Here is a 15441-nt window from a genome sequence, read left to right as displayed (position 1 = left end):
AATCTTTTTTTTTTTTTTTTTTTTTTTTGTGAGGAGATCAGCCCTGTGCTAACATCTGCCAATCCTCCCCTTTTTTTTTTTTTTTTTTGCTGAGGAAGACGGCCCTGGGCTAACATCTGTGCCCATCTTCCTCCATTTTTTTATATGGGACGCCGCCACAGCATGGCTTGCCAAGCAGTGCGTCGGTGCGCGCCCGGGATCCGAACCAGCGAACCCCGGGCCGCCGCAGCGGAGCGCGCGCACTTAACCGCTTGCGCCACCGGGCCGGCCCCATATCTAAATCTTTTTAAAAGCTAAATAAGCCTCTTATCAGCTTTAAGACACAGGGATGCCTTTATCAAGGACCTGGGAACTAGCCCTTTGAAATGTAATCATCAAGGAAGATGGGGCCCTATCTCCCTGTTTCTGTGGGAGGGTAGGAGGCTAACTTTGATAGACACCTCTATAATTACCCCCTGTAATAATGCTATGAAAAGTTGATTTATCCTTGCATAAAGCTGATGGTCACCCCAATTACCAAGCAAATTTAGGATGAGCTATGTGTGACACATACTGCTGTCAAGTCCTCTAGAAGACTAGTTATTGTCTATCCTGTGAACATGTATATAATGGGTTGAATCTGCTTGATTATGTAAAAGGGTAGAGTTACTTTCTGTCTTTGAATCTCTTTCAAGAATTGCCTGTGATGCACATCACATTCTGGTTTAATAGTTTTTCAATAACAAAACTGTTTCTTTCCCTTCTACCTTTGTGAAGAGGTTTTCTGGGTTTAAAGGAGATTTTGGTTTTAATTTCTTTCCACAATAGCACAGTGTTTAAAATCATTGAATGGTGCTGGGCTGCCTGAGTTTAAATCATAGCTCTGCCATTACTAGTACGAGTGTTGACAAGTCACCTAACGTCTCTATACCTAAGATTGTTAATTTCCAAAATGGGGACAATGATACCTAATTCGTAGTGATATCATAAGAATTAAATGAGATAATACATTTAAAGCACAATAAACAGTGTCTGGAACACGGGTAGAACTATATGGCTTAGTTACCAATATTATTCCAATCATACCATACGATTTATATGGTTCTGGCTGTGGTAAGCTAATTCAATTAGGTTCATTAAACTTTAGAATTGGAAAGGACTTTAGGAATTGTCACGTCTAACTTCTTAACTTTCTGAAAAGTGACATGATTTGATAAAGGTTGTGCAATTTGGTTAATTGGGGCTAATATTATGGTCTTTTGATTCCCAGTCCAGTCCTTCCTCAGCTATACAGCACTCCTTTTCTCCTGCAGTTTAATTGTTGTAAATTGATATACAGTTGAAAATACTGAAGTAGAGAGATTTATTTCTCCCTTCTATTTGAGGGAAGCATATTCTCAAGATTAGCAAGAAGAATTATACTGCGTGAAAAGAGAAAAAAAAATGTTGAAAAAAAATTCATCCAGCTCAACCTTGCTTTATTCCATGGCAACAGCAGTTGATGTAAATTTAGTACCAGGTCCATATGAATAAATTCATTGATAAAGATGGTGATGATGACCACAATGTCTTCTGAGTGATAATGATGGTAATGGAAATGCTGATATGATCACATATATTGATGGATGGTGATGGTAAAATTGATGGGGATATGCTGCAATGATAAAAAGTACCCTTGGAAGGAAACACAAAAAGTCATTTATGTTCATTTTTCCTAGACTGGGAATCTCCACCACTGTCTATGACAGATTATCTTTCTGACCCTGATCATATACTTCCAGCAAATATAGGGATCTCTGTATGCAATAGTTTAGGCAATATTTTGCCTCTCTTTTGAGTCCTTTCCTATTAAATAACAAATTTTTCCTTGGATTACATCTTTAATTATATTCCATCTTGTGTTGCCTCTAAGATGGCTTTCACTGGTTCTTTTTCATATAACAATATTTCCAGCTGCTTTTGATGTCTCTCACTCATAATTTATGCAAATATCATCCTTATCATACGGTTTCTCCAAAACCTCATAGTTCAGCAAGCTTGAAAATGACTACTTACGTTGAATTTCACTCTTATAAGTAAAATATTCTTCCATCTACACTTTGAGTCCTGGACCTCACTCTTATCTATTTGAAGTTTTATCATATATATCTAAATATCTATATCTATGTCTATATTTTATCTATATTTTGAACAGACACTAATGGCATTAAATACCTATTCCTGAAATTATTCCACTGTCACTTCAAAATTGTCTTAACAAGGTGTCCCACACTCTTCATCCCTTGCTTCATATTGGTTTCCTTCTGGGGAAGTGGCATTATCTGCTCACTATGATTTGAAATCTTGTGGTTCACTTTACTTCATCTAAACATAGCCAATGATGAAATCTTAATCATTTTTCCTTGAAGGTCTATGTCTTTCATAGTTGTTCTTCTTTCTTCAACTCTATTGCTGCCACTCTGATCTTGATTGTTAATAATTTATACCTCCTGCAACAGTTTCTTATTTGTTTCCTTGACTTTATCCTTCCCACCTCCAAACTACTTCACATAGTATTTCCTAACCAATTGTTTTACTGAGGAAGTCTATAAAATGTTGCATAAAATGCAGAGTGGCAGCTTATTTCTTATATCTGACCACTTATGGGTACTTGTCAAGGTTTACTATTATCTTGGATCTACTAGATTTATGTGATCTGATTTCCGTTATTCTCTAAGACAACATCTCAAGATATTCAGACAGTTTTTATTACTTTTTCTTTTTTAGAACTCTCCAATACATCTTGTTTATTACTAATTTCAAATCTTATATAACAACAACAACAAACCTATACAAACACACAATCTGTTAGTAGTATACTGAACTGTAATCTCATTGATTAGTCAAAATCTAACTATTTTGTAGGGTCCAACCTGAGTGCCACCTCTCCCATGAAGCATTCTACGTATATTCCATGAATGTGGAAGCCTTCTAAGAACATGCTATGAAGTACTTCATATGCTACTCCTTTCTTAAACCTCTCCTGAATTTAGTCTATGGTGATCTGTTACTATAGAATAACACATTTTAAAAACAGATGTACTGAAATGTATGTATCTTAATGTGTATTGTCTTCTCTAAAACAGTTCAGGAAACTCTATACTTTAAGGATATGGCTATTGTTCAAACATTTATTCTTTTTAATATTGTCAGTGATGAAAAATCAGCTTTTGAGAATGGATTGGATTTTTGGCCACAGCAAAAAGTAATTCACAGGAAGACTGTGGAAAATAGATGATCAACCTGGGTAATGCAATTTCACAGTGAAAAACAAAGTGTGACTCCAAAGCAATGAGTTTATTTATCATTTATTTTTTGCAGAAATTGTAGGCCGGGTCCAAAGATGAATTCCAAGAGGCAGAATCGCTGAAATGAATAAACCTTGTTCTTATATTACTAATTAAAAGATAATTCTTCCCTATCCCCTGGTTTGGCAGCACCACTATGAATTTTGTGGGTGACCAGGCAGGGACGAACCTCTCGCCCACCCCAGATCCAGGTATTGAGTGCATCCTGGTGCAGAGGCTGCAGTTCTTGGGGATTATTCATCCACTAGTTTTGGTGGTGAGCCATGGGAAGGGGAGAAGACTCACTGGACTTGCTCCCACTGGCTGGGTCACAGTGATTTGGTCCAGCAGCTGACAGCTGGCGAGGGAGTCAGCCAGTGGCAAGCACCAAGTTGTGGGACAGGGTCTCCAGACCCTGGGAGGGTCTACATTTGCTTAGAAAGTATCCCCAGGCCTGAGGAATATAAACAGCAAATTTAAAAACTGCCATTACAGGTGGAGAGAGGCCATGCAAGAAAGGAAAAGATTTTGTATTTTAATTTAAAAAAGTGTTTTAAGGGCTGTTTGAACAAGGAGCCCTACATCTCCATTTTGCACTGGGCGGGACAAATGAGGTAGCTGGTTCTTCTTCTAGTCGTTACATATCAATGGTTATCCAGGAATCCACTGTGTTTTGTTTGTTTATTTTTTCACCCCATTTGGACTGAATTCTAACCTGGTTACTCTTATTCATGGCTCTCACTTAAGCACCTGATTACTGTTGGTCACATTTTAAAAAATGATGGAGAAGAGAAACAATACAAAATTAGCAGCAAATGAAAAACAAAACGAGACAATTGATAGTGCAAGAAAATGTTCTACAGTAACAGAATAGTCTTGAGCTGAGATGATCATTCTTTGTAAGGTTTGCTTAAATTGTGTTAGTTGTTGAGACTAATTGGGGATGACCTCTGAGGAAAGAACTAATAAACAAGTTGCTTAATGATCTCAGAAATGTTTACATACAGACTAGATAGAATGTTCTAGTAGGTAAAATGATCCTTAAATCTCTGGAAAAATATGTATGCTTCAGATATGTTAAGAATCCATTCATACTGACAATGCAGAAGAACTCTACCATATTGACCAAGATAAAAGTAGACAGTCACAGATTCTCATAAGACAAATTAAATGCCAGCTGTCAAACTGAAATAACACTTCATCTCCAGTTTTTAAATAGTCATTTCCCTATTCGCTTGATCATTTTAGTGAATTAAAACGAGTGCAATTTAATTTATCTGGTTATTTGTCCTTATCGATGGTTGCCTCTTCAGAAATCTTGAAGTGCCTATAGTTTCAATAGTTGCAAGCTTCCTTTTGCAAGTAGGCTTCTGTGATAACTTGCAGTCCTCTAGCCAGATCAGAAAGAAGTCACATGGCTCTTTAAGCCCTAAACCAGCTAATGACAGCTTGGAGAGAATTCTAGTTTTTAATTCCATACAGCACTCTTTTAGCTCTTTCGAGACAGCCCATGCAAATTGCTTTAAGCCTTTTCATTTACTCTTGCATGACCCACTTTTTGCCTCATGCTACAGCTCCACTCTGATCTGAAGAATGCATTAGCCACAGACAATTGCAGTTAAGTAGTTTTCTTGAGAAACAGAACTCTCACTGAAATATAATGGACTTTCTAAAAACCTATCAAGGTCTCTTATATTGTTTCTGGGCTCTTCCAGTATTTTAACTCTATTGGTGGTCATTGGTGCCATCGAAATACAAACCCATTCATGTGGTCGATGCAGACAAACCAAGAGCTTCCTGTATCTAAAATTGTGATGAAATTTTTTTGTCATGATAAAACTTACATTCAAGTGTTTCTTGTTTATACCACACAGTAAGTATGATTACAGATATTTAGCCTTTTTATGAACATTGGTTACATTCAGAATAATTCTCCTGTAAGTTTTCTAACATCTCATTTTTCTTTGAAAAGAAGAAAATTGTCATGACAATAAAAAGTAGTTTTTCATAAAATTGTCAATATTTTCTATTTATATATTGTAAAGCTATCAAATTTGTTCTTTCTTATTCTCCCATTGTATCATTTACCCTTAAAGAAGAAAAAATATCATAAATAATTGAGTCCCAGATGATTATCAGGAAGCAAGTGATGCTTTATAAAATTATTTATAATCAAAATAATTTAAGGGTGCCTTAAATATTATTTAATCGTCTCACACCTCTATGAAGGAACACTAACATCCTTATTTACAAGAAAACTGTGATTCAGAGAGATAAAGCAACCTGTCAAAGAATGCAGGGTAACAAATGTTAGAGCAGGATGTAAAACTCTAGTTCATCTTATTAAAAGCTAAGAATTGATTAATTATGTAAATTAATATTAATAAAAGTACAATTACATATGAATGCTAGAGATGGAATCAAAATGCTTTGAGACCAGTGCAGGTAGGCAGATAACTTTTTCCCTTTAGTACTTATACTGAATATTTTGCTAAAAAGAGAGAAGAATTTCATGCGTAGGTGACCTGAAGAGGGCTAAGTCTTTGAAGATTAATTCTGGGAAGAGGCATATCCTGGACTGGGTTCCTTTGCCCAGGAGGTTATTTTTAATTCTGGAATATCAATTAGGACAGGGATGAGGGACAGTCATAAAGGCTGGCTGCTTAGAGTGTGCAGTGAGCTCTAGGCTCATGGAAGAATTTTAAGCAGGAAATCCAGACTCCTAGCTTCTTTAACCCAGTAACCCAGGGTATGAAATGAATTAGGGATTCCAATTTTGCATTTATGCTGCCTCTTCCTCCTGACATGGTACACAGTGGACAAAGAAAAAAAAAAGAGAAATCTTTAAATCTTTTATGATACAGGTGTATATTTTAGAAAGCTAATTACTTATCATAGGGTACATTATGCAAGAAAAAATGCTCTCAAAACATTCTATGATATCACACACACACACATCTCATTTATCTCACACGTCTGAAAAACTAACTAGAAAGCAGCACATAGAATAGAAAGGAAAACAGTGATTTCATCAATAGGTCTTACCTTACCTTACCTGATTATTATTTAGCACTTTCATGATCTAAAGTAGTATAGGAAAGAACTTAATATTTATCGACCAATTAACACAGAAAAGGTTATTAAAAAATATCTAAACTAAATCAGTGTAATGTATTACCAGGTATATTTAAAATCAGTCAATTTAGAAATGTTGTTGTTTTAGATTACTGATATTCAGCTAGAATATAATTTTATTTTTTCACTTCTTTCCTCGGTGTTTGGCACACAGCAGGCACTTAGGTAATATTTGTTGAATTGAGTACCAGTTATCTACCTTAATATCCAAATATAATATGGTTGAAAGGCCATCGGACTTAAAATTTAAAACGTGGGTTCAAATCCTGCCTCTGCTGTTCGATATGTATGGTCCTTTGAACAACTACTTAAAATCTCTGAGGCATAGTTTCCTCCTCTGCAAAATGACAATAAAGAGATATTTAAAGTGCAGGGTTCTTGTGATGATTAAATATTATTATATAATGTATGTAGAAGTGCTTAGCATAGTCCGTGAAACATAATAGGATTTCTACAAATCCTTATGAGAACACAGTAAACTTATGAAACAAAAAAATATTGTTTGGGAGTGAAAAATTCTTAAATTTCAAAAACATTTTCGATTCTAGAAACATTTCAGCTTCTAAAACGTGACTGCTGATTGTTTTGCAAATTCTTAAAATAAAAAATATGAAGGGGTTACCTTTTCTTTCTAGCTAGCCTGATATATTTTTATAGTGTCATCTTTTATACTTCCCCACGTTCTTATACCAGCAACTAAAATCTGAATCCTAGAAATTATAGCAAGTTCAAATTCAATTTCCCCAAAGTGTTGGTCTAGAGTCAAAGATCACAAAGTGTTTTTGTTCTTTTTGAACTGTGAAATTAAAAGATTTCTAGTAAAGAAGGACTAGACCTCTGAATATTGTAGTTGATTGAGTACTTTGTACTTTCAGAATCAGGTATTATCTGTCAATTATTTAGATAATATGTGCATGTTTAGTTTCTTTTAACATTGACAATTTGAATCACATACAATTATAGCAGAGAAAAGTTGGAAATCTTAACAACTAACTAGAAGTTTGAATTTGTTTTTTTTTTATTAACTGGAAACCTATGCACATTGAGTTTCAAGCTAAACTGTTGATGACAGAAATATCAATTCTGCCACCTAATGGGCTGACGCATCTAATCTGTGGAACATGACAAAACTGTAATATCTCATCCACATTGGAAAAGCCTGCAACTTTTTCAAACACATTGAAAAGTTATAAGTGAAATAGGAGAGAGGCAGTTAACTCTGTTTTGGGTTTTCCACAGAATCATAAGTTATTAAATCAGACATATAAGTGTATTGATCTTATGTGCCCAAGACGAAAGCATTGCAATGGGCTCCAAATGGCGGGAAGGCTCTTAAAAGCAACACAAAACCTGTTTATATGGAAAGCAGTGTAGTGCATTGACAAGAGAACATTGCATAGGCAACCTATGCTTTGAGAGGGTGTAAGGGCTACTCCACAGAGAACATTCAGAATCACCATGGAGGTGTCGCCATTCACTTGGCTAAGCAAGAGTCTGTAATCTTCTCCTAGGACATATCTATATATTTTTGATTGTCAACTAGCTGTCTTTCAAACTTTACCAGGTCAATTATGTGGATGCAATATACAAAAATTCGCATCAGATCAGTCAATGTGCTGGTGGCAATCAACATATTCCCCTCTTTTCCCTGTAACCTGGGGTCACTGTTCACAATCAGCCATTCCATCAGATGAAGGAAAAAGCCCTCAGTAAGATCAGAATTATAAATGAGATGTGTTGCCAGCAAAATCTACCTTAAATACAAAAGTATCTCCATTGAGATCTTATTATGATTCTTTCCTTTACCTCATATACAAAGAAATTACTCTAAAATTACCTATTATACCTTGTATGTCATTCTTATGATGCTATAATCTAGATTTGTGGTTATTTTGTTTGAAATTACACAGTAGCAAAAGGAAGGGTTAGACATCCATCAAAACTTTTGGGAAATAACTAAAATAATATAATAAAATCTTTCTCTAGTGACTGCACCATCTAGGAGCCATCATTGTCAACATAATGCAGCACTGGCTCTGGTTTCTGGTGAAATTTTGCTATACAGTGAAGCCAAATACCTTTCCTTGTCAGGTTGGCTTATGAAAAGTATAACTAGTGCATATGGATAAGGCAAGAAGGATTCTTGTTGAGTGGAGAATAGGGATTAGAAAGAGGAAAGTGAGAGGTGGTGAGGAAACTAATTTCCTTGAATACGATCAAGGCAGGTAAATAAGAGCAAAGTGTCTAATAATAGGATTCCGGATAAAACCGTTACGTTAAAATCCTGTTCAACTTTCACACAGGCCACGGCTCTCATTTCGTCTCAAGATGACATGGAGTTTGGTTAAAAACTTCTCTTGACAGGGAGTCAAGATGGCAGCGTAGGCAGACTCGGAACTCACCTCCTCCCGTGGACACAGCCAATTTACAACTACTCGTGGAAAAATTACCCCTGAGTCAGAACTGAAAACTGGATAAGAGGAACTCTTGCAACAACGGACAATCCTAACTGAGGTGGAAGAGGCAGAGACTCCCTTCTGGAGAGGAAAAACGCCGCCTTCACAAGCCGCCAGCTTCACGGCCGCCGGGAGCAGCTCACAGGTACGCAGCCTCCCTGGAAGCGCGGGGCCCTGAGACGGGGAGCGCCCCCGCTGTGGGCATTTTGTGGACCCAGCACAATCGAGCCCAGCGGCATAATATCTGACTGTGCCTGCTACTAAAACACTGGGGAGTACCCCCAGAAAACCCGGTTCACAAAGAAACTAAAACTGGCTCTTAAAGGGCCCGCGCGCAAACTCACCCATTTCAGAAAGTATCGAAAAATCACCAGAAAGAAAGGTGCACAGTGCTGTGGTGACAAGAGACTCACCTAATAGGCCCTGAGTGCATCTCAGTGAGGGGTGAGACCTCTCAAGGGACTGGGACATTGGTGGCGGCCACTGTTGTGGCCCGGTGTGGGTGTGCTGACACAGACGCCATTGGAGTTCTCCCTGAGGCCTGCTAGCCCAGGGTCTGCCCCACCCGCTAGAGCACCGATTTAATCCAGCTCAGTCAGGAGGCAGCGCACCCTAGAGACTGGCCCCACCCAACAACAAGCCCTCAGGCAACTTGTGGGCCTGCATAGATTGGTGACTGGATTCTCTGCAGCCTGGCAACTGAGCCGACTTGAGCGGGGCAGGGCGTGCGCAAGGAGCGGGTGGAGAGTGTGGGGTGGTGGCAGAGTGTGTGGGGCTCCCGCCTGGAGAGACTGGGTCCGCTTGGGGAGGTCGGGGCGCACACACGGGGCAGGACTATGTTGACTGTGTGTGTGGACCTGTGGGCGGCAGGGTTTGTCAGCTGCAGAAGACTTGTGCTTCTCAAAGACCCACATAGGAGGTTTGCCCCACCTTCCAAAGCCTGAAACAATTGGGTGCTCCTGTGCCTGAGGCCAGCCCCACCCAGCTGCCATCCTCAGAGAGCTGACAAGAGACCTAATAGGCTAGAGGCCTACAGCAATTGTAAGGCCCTGAGCCTAACAACCAGCCACGCTGGGGACCTACTCACTTAAAAGAAATACTGCAACACAAATGTGGTATTAGAACTTGCAGCCAACTGTGCTGGGGCTCCCCACACCTGATAAAGAGACTGAAGGGCCCACAACAACTACAAGCAGCGGAGCATTACAACAGCTGGCCAAGAGCATAACTCAGCCTCCCTGGGCACCTACAGGGACAGCAAACAGGCCACAACAGAAGGACACACATAGCCCACATAGGGGTCACCCCTGGAACATTGAGAACTGAGGGAAGCACACTGGAAGCCTCCTAAGGCATCACTTACATAAGGTCACCTATCCAAGAGCAGGAGACATAGCTGACCTACCTAATACGTAGACACAAGCACAGGGAAAGAGGCAAAATGAGGAGGCAAAAGAATACATTCCAAGTAAGGTAACAGGGCAAAACCCCAGAAAAGGAACTAAGTGAAACAGAAATGAGCAACCTACCTGACAGAGAGTTCAAACTAAGAGTGTTAAGGATGCTCACTGATCTGGGGAGAAGAATAGATGAACTCAGTGAGAATGTCAACAAAGAAATGGAAGATATAAAAAAGAACCAATCAGAAATGAAGAATACAATACTGGAAATGAAAAATTCATTAGAGGGACTCAAAAGCAGAGTAGAGGATACAGAAGAACGGATCTGGGAGCTGGACGAAAGACTAGAAGAAATTACCCAAGGTGAACAGGTAAAAGAGAAAAGAATTAAAAAGAGTGAGGACAGTCTAAGGGATCTCTGGGACAACATCAAGCGCACTAACATCCGTGTTATAGGTGTCCTGGAAGGAGAAGAGTGAGACAAGGGGGCAGAGAATCTATTTCAAGAAATAATAGATGAAAACTTCCCTAGCCTAAGGAAGGAAACAGACATCCAGGTACAGAAAGCACAGAGAGCCCCAAACAAGATAAACCCAAAGATGCCCACACCAAGACACATCATAATCAAAATGTCCAGAATTAAAGATAAAGAGAGAATCCTAAAAGCCGAAAGAGAATGTCAAGTTACATACAAAGGAAACCCCATAAGGCTATCAGCTGACTTCTCAGCAGAAACCTTACAAGCTAGAAGAGAATGGCATGATATATTTAAAGTGCTAAAAGGAAAAAACTTACAGCCAAGAATACTCTACCTGGCAAGGTTATCATTCAAAATGGAAGGAGAGATCAAAATTTTCCCAGATAAGCAAAAATTAAAGGAGTTTGTCACCAAGAAACCAGTGCTACAAGAAATGTTAAAGAGACTGATTTAAGGGAAAAAGAGAAGGCCACAAATAGGAAAAATTATCTATTTCCATGATTAGAATGTAATGGATACAAATACACAAAAAAGAGGTTAGATATGATATCACAAATATAAAAGGAGGGAGGAGCGGAGTTAAGAGTACAGCTTTCAGACAGAGCTCAAACTAAAGTGACCATCAATTCTGTATAGAAGAAGAAAGGAACAGAGAAGGACTACTAAAACACTAAGAAAAAAAAAAAAAGTTAAAAAATGGCAGTAAGTACATACTCATCAATAGCTACTTTAAACGTCAGTGGACTAAATGCTCCAATTAAAAGGCATAGGGTGGCTGACTGGATAAAAAAACAAGACCCATATATATGCTGCATACAAGAGACACACTTCAGACCTACAGACACTCACAAACTGAAAGTGAAGGGATGGAAAAAGATACTCCACGCAAATGGCAATGAAAAGAAAGCTGGGGTAGCAGTACTCATATCAGACAAAACAGACTTTAAAACAAAAACTGTAAAAAGAGACAAAGAAGGGCATTACATAATGATCAAGGGAACAATCCAACAAGAGGATATAACACTTGTAAATATCTACGCACCCATGTAGGTGCACCTAAATATATAAAACAATTATTAACAGACATAAAAAGAGAAATAGACAGTAACACAATAATAGTAGGGGACTTTAACACTCCACTTACACCAACAGATAGATCATCCAAACAGAAGATCAATAAGGAAACATTGGCCTTAAACGACACACTAGAACAGATGGACCTAGTAGATATATACAGAGCATTCCATCCAAAAACCAAAGAATACACGTTCTTTTCAAATGCACATGGAACATTCTCCAGGATTGATCACATATTAGGCCACAAAACAAGTCTCCATAAATTTAAGAAGATTGAAATAATACCAAGCATCTTTTCCAACCACAACGGTATGAAACTAGAAATCAACTATAGGAAGAAAATCAGAAAAGCCACAAATACGTGGAGATTAAACAAAATGCTACTGAACAACGACTGGGTTAATGACGAAATCAAAGGAGAAATCAAAAAATACCTGGAGACAAATGAAAATGAAAATACGACATGCCAGAATTTATGGGATACAGCAAAAGCGGTTCTAAGAGGGAAGTTTATAGCGATACAGGCCTATCTCAACAAACAAGAAAAATCTCAAATAAACAATCTAACAATGCACCTAAAGGAACTGGAAAAAGAAGAACAAACCAAGCCCAAAATCAGTAGAAGAAGGGAAATAATAAAAATCAGAGCAGAAATAAATGAAATAGAGACCAAAAAAACAACAGAAAAAATTAATAAAACCAAGAGCTGGTTCTTTGAAAAGATCAACAAAATTGACAAACCTTTAGCTAGACTCACCAAGAAATAAAGAGAGAAGGCACAAATAAGTAAAATCAGAAATGAAAGAGGAGAGGTTACAACAGATGCCTCGGAAATACAAAAGATTATAAGAGAATACTATGAAAAGCTATATGCCAACCAATTTGACAATCTGGAAGAAATGGATAAATTCTTAGAATCCTACAACCTTCCAAAACTGGATCAAGAAGAAGTAGAGAATTTGAATAGACCAATCACCAGTAAGGAGATCGAAACAGTAATCACAAACCTCCCCAAAAATAAAAGTCCAGGACCAGACGGCTTCCCTGGTGAATTCTACCAAAGATTCAAAGAAGACTTAATAACTATCCTTCTCAAACTCTTCCAAAAAATTGAGGAGGGGGGGAAGCTCCCTAACTCATTCTACGAAGTTGACATTACCCTGATACCAAAACCAGACAAGGACAACACAACAAAAGAAAATTACAGGCCAATATCACTGATGAACATCGATGCAAAAATCCTCAACAAAATACTAGCAAATCGCATACAACAATATGTTAAAAAGATTATACACCATGATCAAGTGGGATTTATTCCAGGGATGCAGGGATGGTTTAACATTCGCAAATCAATCAACGTAATACACCATATTAATAAAATGAAGAATAAAAATCACATGATCATCTCAATAGATGCAGAGAAACCATTTGACAAGATACAGCATCCATTTATGATAAAAACTCTGAATAAAATGGGTATAGAAGGAAAGTATCTCAACATAATAAAGACCATATATGAGAAACCCACAGCTAAGGTCATCCTCAATGGTGAAAAACTGAAAGCCATCCCTCTAAGAACAGGAACCAGACAAGGATGCCCACTGTCACCACTCCTATTTAACATAGTACTGGAAGTCCTAGCCAGAGGAATCAGGCAAGAGAAAGAAATAAAAGGGATCCAAATTCGAAAGGAAGAAGTGAAACTGTCACTATTTGCAGATGACATGATTTTATATATAGAAAACCCTCAAGAATCCACCAGAAAACTTTTAGAAGTAATAAACGAATATGGTAAAGTTGCGGGATACAAAATCAACATACAAAAATCAGTTGCATTTCTGTACACTAACAACGAAGTAGCAGAAAGAGAAATTAAGAATACCATCCCATTTACAATTGAAACAAAAAGAATAAAATACCTAGGAATAAACTTAACCAAAGAGGTGAAAGAGCTGTACACCGAAAACTATAAAACATTTCTGAAAGAAATTGAAGAAGACACAAAGAAATGGAAAGATATTCCGTGCTCTTGGAGTGGAAGAATTAACATAGTTAAGATGTCCATACTTCCTAAAGCCATCTATAGATTCAATGCAATCCCTATCAAAGTTCCAACAACATTTTTCACAGAAATAGAACAAAGAATCCTAAAATTTATATGGAACAACAAAAGACCCCGAATAGCTAAAGGAATTCTGAGAAAAAAGAACAAAGCTGGAGGTATCACACTCCCTGATTTCAAAATATACTACAAAGCTATAGTAACCAAAACAGCATGGTACTGGCACAAAAACAGACACACATCTCAACGGAATAGAATCAAAATTGCAGAAATAAACCCACACATCTATGGACAGCTAATCTTTGACAAAGGCCTCAAGAACATACAATGGAGAAAAGAAAGTCTCTTCAACAAATGGTGTTGGGAAAACTGGATAGCTATATTCAAAAAAATGAAAGTAGACCCTTACCTTACACCATGCACAAAAATTAACTCCAAATGGATTAAAGACTTGAATGTAAGACTTGAAACTATGAAACTTCTAGAAGAAAACATAGGCAGTACGCTCTTCCACATCGGTCTTAGCAACATCTTTTCAAACACCACGTCTGACCGGGCCAGAGAAACAATAGAAAAAATAAACAAATGGGACTACATCAAACTAAAAAGCTTCTGCACAGCAAAGGAAACCATCAACAAAACGAAAAGACAACCTAACAATTGGGAGAAGATATTTGCAAACCATACTTCTGATAAGGGCTTAATCTCCAAAATATATAAAGAACTCATGCATCTCAACAACAAAAAAACTACCAACCCAATTAAAAAATGGGCAAAAGACCTGAACAGACATTTCTCCAAAGAAGATATACAGATGGCCAACAGACACATGAAAAGATGTTCAAAATCACTAACTGTCAGAGAAATGCAAATCAAAACTACAATGAGATATCACCTCCCGCCCATCAGAATGGCTATAATTAACAAGACAGGAAACAACATGTGTTGGAGAGGATGTGGAGAGAAGAGAACTCTCATACACTACTGGTGGGAGTGCAAACTGGTGCAACCACTATGGAAAACAGTATGGAGATTCCTCAACAAATCAAGGATAGAACTACCATATGATCCAGCTATTCCACTGCTGGGTATTTATCCAACGAACTTGAAAACACCAATTTGTAAAGGTACATGCACCCCTGTGTTCATTGCAGCGTTATTCACAATAGCCAAGACTTGGAAGCAACCTAAGTGCCCATCAAGGGTGGAATGGATAAAGAAGCTGTGGTATATATACACAATGGAATACTACTCAGCCATAAGAAACGATGAAACTCAGCCATTTGTGACAACATGGATGGACATTGAGGGTATAATGCTAAGTGAAACAAGTCAGAGGGAGAAGGTCAAATACCGTATGATTTCCTTCATTAAGTAGTAGATAATAACAACAATAAACAAACACATAGGGACAGAGATTGGATTGGTGGTTACCAGAAGGGAAGGGGGGAGGGAGGAGGGTGAAAGGGATAATTCGGTACGTGTGTGGTGATGGGTTGTAATTAGTATTTTGGTGGTGAGCATGATG

At 38.0% G+C, this 15441-nt stretch overlaps 1 protein-coding gene across 1 annotated transcript in view; it reads right to left on the bottom strand.

Annotated features, from left to right (window-relative positions):
• Positions 1–9465, bottom strand: part of LOC131411475 (polypeptide N-acetylgalactosaminyltransferase-like 6) — a 480632-nt gene extending 471167 nt beyond the window's left edge. The window contains exon 1 of the mRNA XM_058550354.1: positions 9310–9465. Within this exon, the coding sequence (XP_058406337.1) occupies positions 9310–9367 (58 nt within the window). The 5' untranslated portion in view covers positions 9368–9465. The remainder of the gene's footprint in view (positions 1–9309) is intronic.
• Positions 9466–15441: the final 5976 nt, after the last annotated feature.

This window comes from Diceros bicornis, chromosome 11 (assembly GCF_020826845.1).
Source record: "Diceros bicornis minor isolate mBicDic1 chromosome 11, mDicBic1.mat.cur, whole genome shotgun sequence".
Lineage (NCBI taxonomy): Eukaryota > Metazoa > Chordata > Mammalia > Perissodactyla > Rhinocerotidae > Diceros > Diceros bicornis.
The sequence above is the reverse complement of the archived record's forward strand: the minus strand, read 5'-3'. Positions and strand labels throughout refer to the sequence as shown.